This window comes from Stegastes partitus, unplaced genomic scaffold, assembly GCF_000690725.1.
Source record: "Stegastes partitus isolate 25-593 unplaced genomic scaffold, Stegastes_partitus-1.0.2 Scaffold691, whole genome shotgun sequence".
Taxonomy (NCBI): domain Eukaryota; kingdom Metazoa; phylum Chordata; class Actinopteri; family Pomacentridae; genus Stegastes; species Stegastes partitus.
The window spans coordinates 311,100-311,938 of record NW_007578422.1 but is presented as its reverse complement, the minus strand read 5'-3'; the positions used below and the strand labels follow the sequence as shown (position 1 = coordinate 311,938).

Sequence of the window (839 nt, the reverse complement as noted above, 5' to 3'; positions counted from 1 at the left end):
ACAGATTCTCTCGAGCGGTTTCGAGGATGAGTGACACCTCTGAGCTCTGTGAGGTTACGTCGAGGCTGCAGGAGCCTGAGAAGCAGCTGCGTCCAAAAACCGTGACCCGGCGTCGAACACGGAACCGCTGGCTCTGACTCGGCCCACGTGGCTTCTCCGAGCCTCGTCGTGGGCGTGCGAAAGTTTCATCCCATTACGTCCAAACTGGGAGCGGCTGGGACGGCTCAGACCGACTCGTTAATGCCCGCCCACGCCTCCCTCGTTCCCCTTAACGACTACATTCATACACAAGGAGAGAGAGAAAAAACAAAAAACAAAACCTGCCTTAATGTAGCATGAAAGCCGCTTTAAAAACAGGTTTGGTGAAGTTTTATTTATACGTAATCTCTCTAATATTTTTCCCTCCTGAGAAGTTTCCTGGAAAGGAGCTGTGTAATTTGGTGCAAATGACAGGGAGAGTAATAATAATAATAATAATAATATTCTCAGGAGAGACGCTCCATTTAACCACCAGTAAATACTCACTCTCATTATTAGAAGCTTATTCTCATATCTGCTGAACTTCTCCTGCTTGCTGATTCTCCGTGTTTGCTTTAATTAAATAAAAACTTTCTGTTAATTTGTAGGAATGTTTCAGCAGTTGCTGGGAAATTGTTCTGAAATAACAAAAACATTTATATTTAATGGGAACGTTCATTTCCCGTGACGTCTAAATATTCCTTTAAAGACCAAAATATATGCATTATTTTAGAGTTTCAAAATAACTTCAGTGGACCAAATACTTACTGAGACTCTTCCTGTTGTGGAATTTCAGCTAAAACCAGCTGATTTATTAGCAT

At 42.3% G+C, this 839-nt stretch overlaps 1 protein-coding gene across 1 annotated transcript in view; it reads left to right on the top strand.

Annotated features, from left to right (window-relative positions):
• tmem63a (transmembrane protein 63A) overlaps window positions 1-839 on the top strand; it is a 27,819-nt gene that overhangs the window by 19,359 nt on the left and 7,621 nt on the right. Inside the window, 1 exon segment of the mRNA XM_008290696.1 lies at window positions 87-90. Coding sequence (XP_008288918.1) covers window positions 87-90 — 4 coding nt within the window.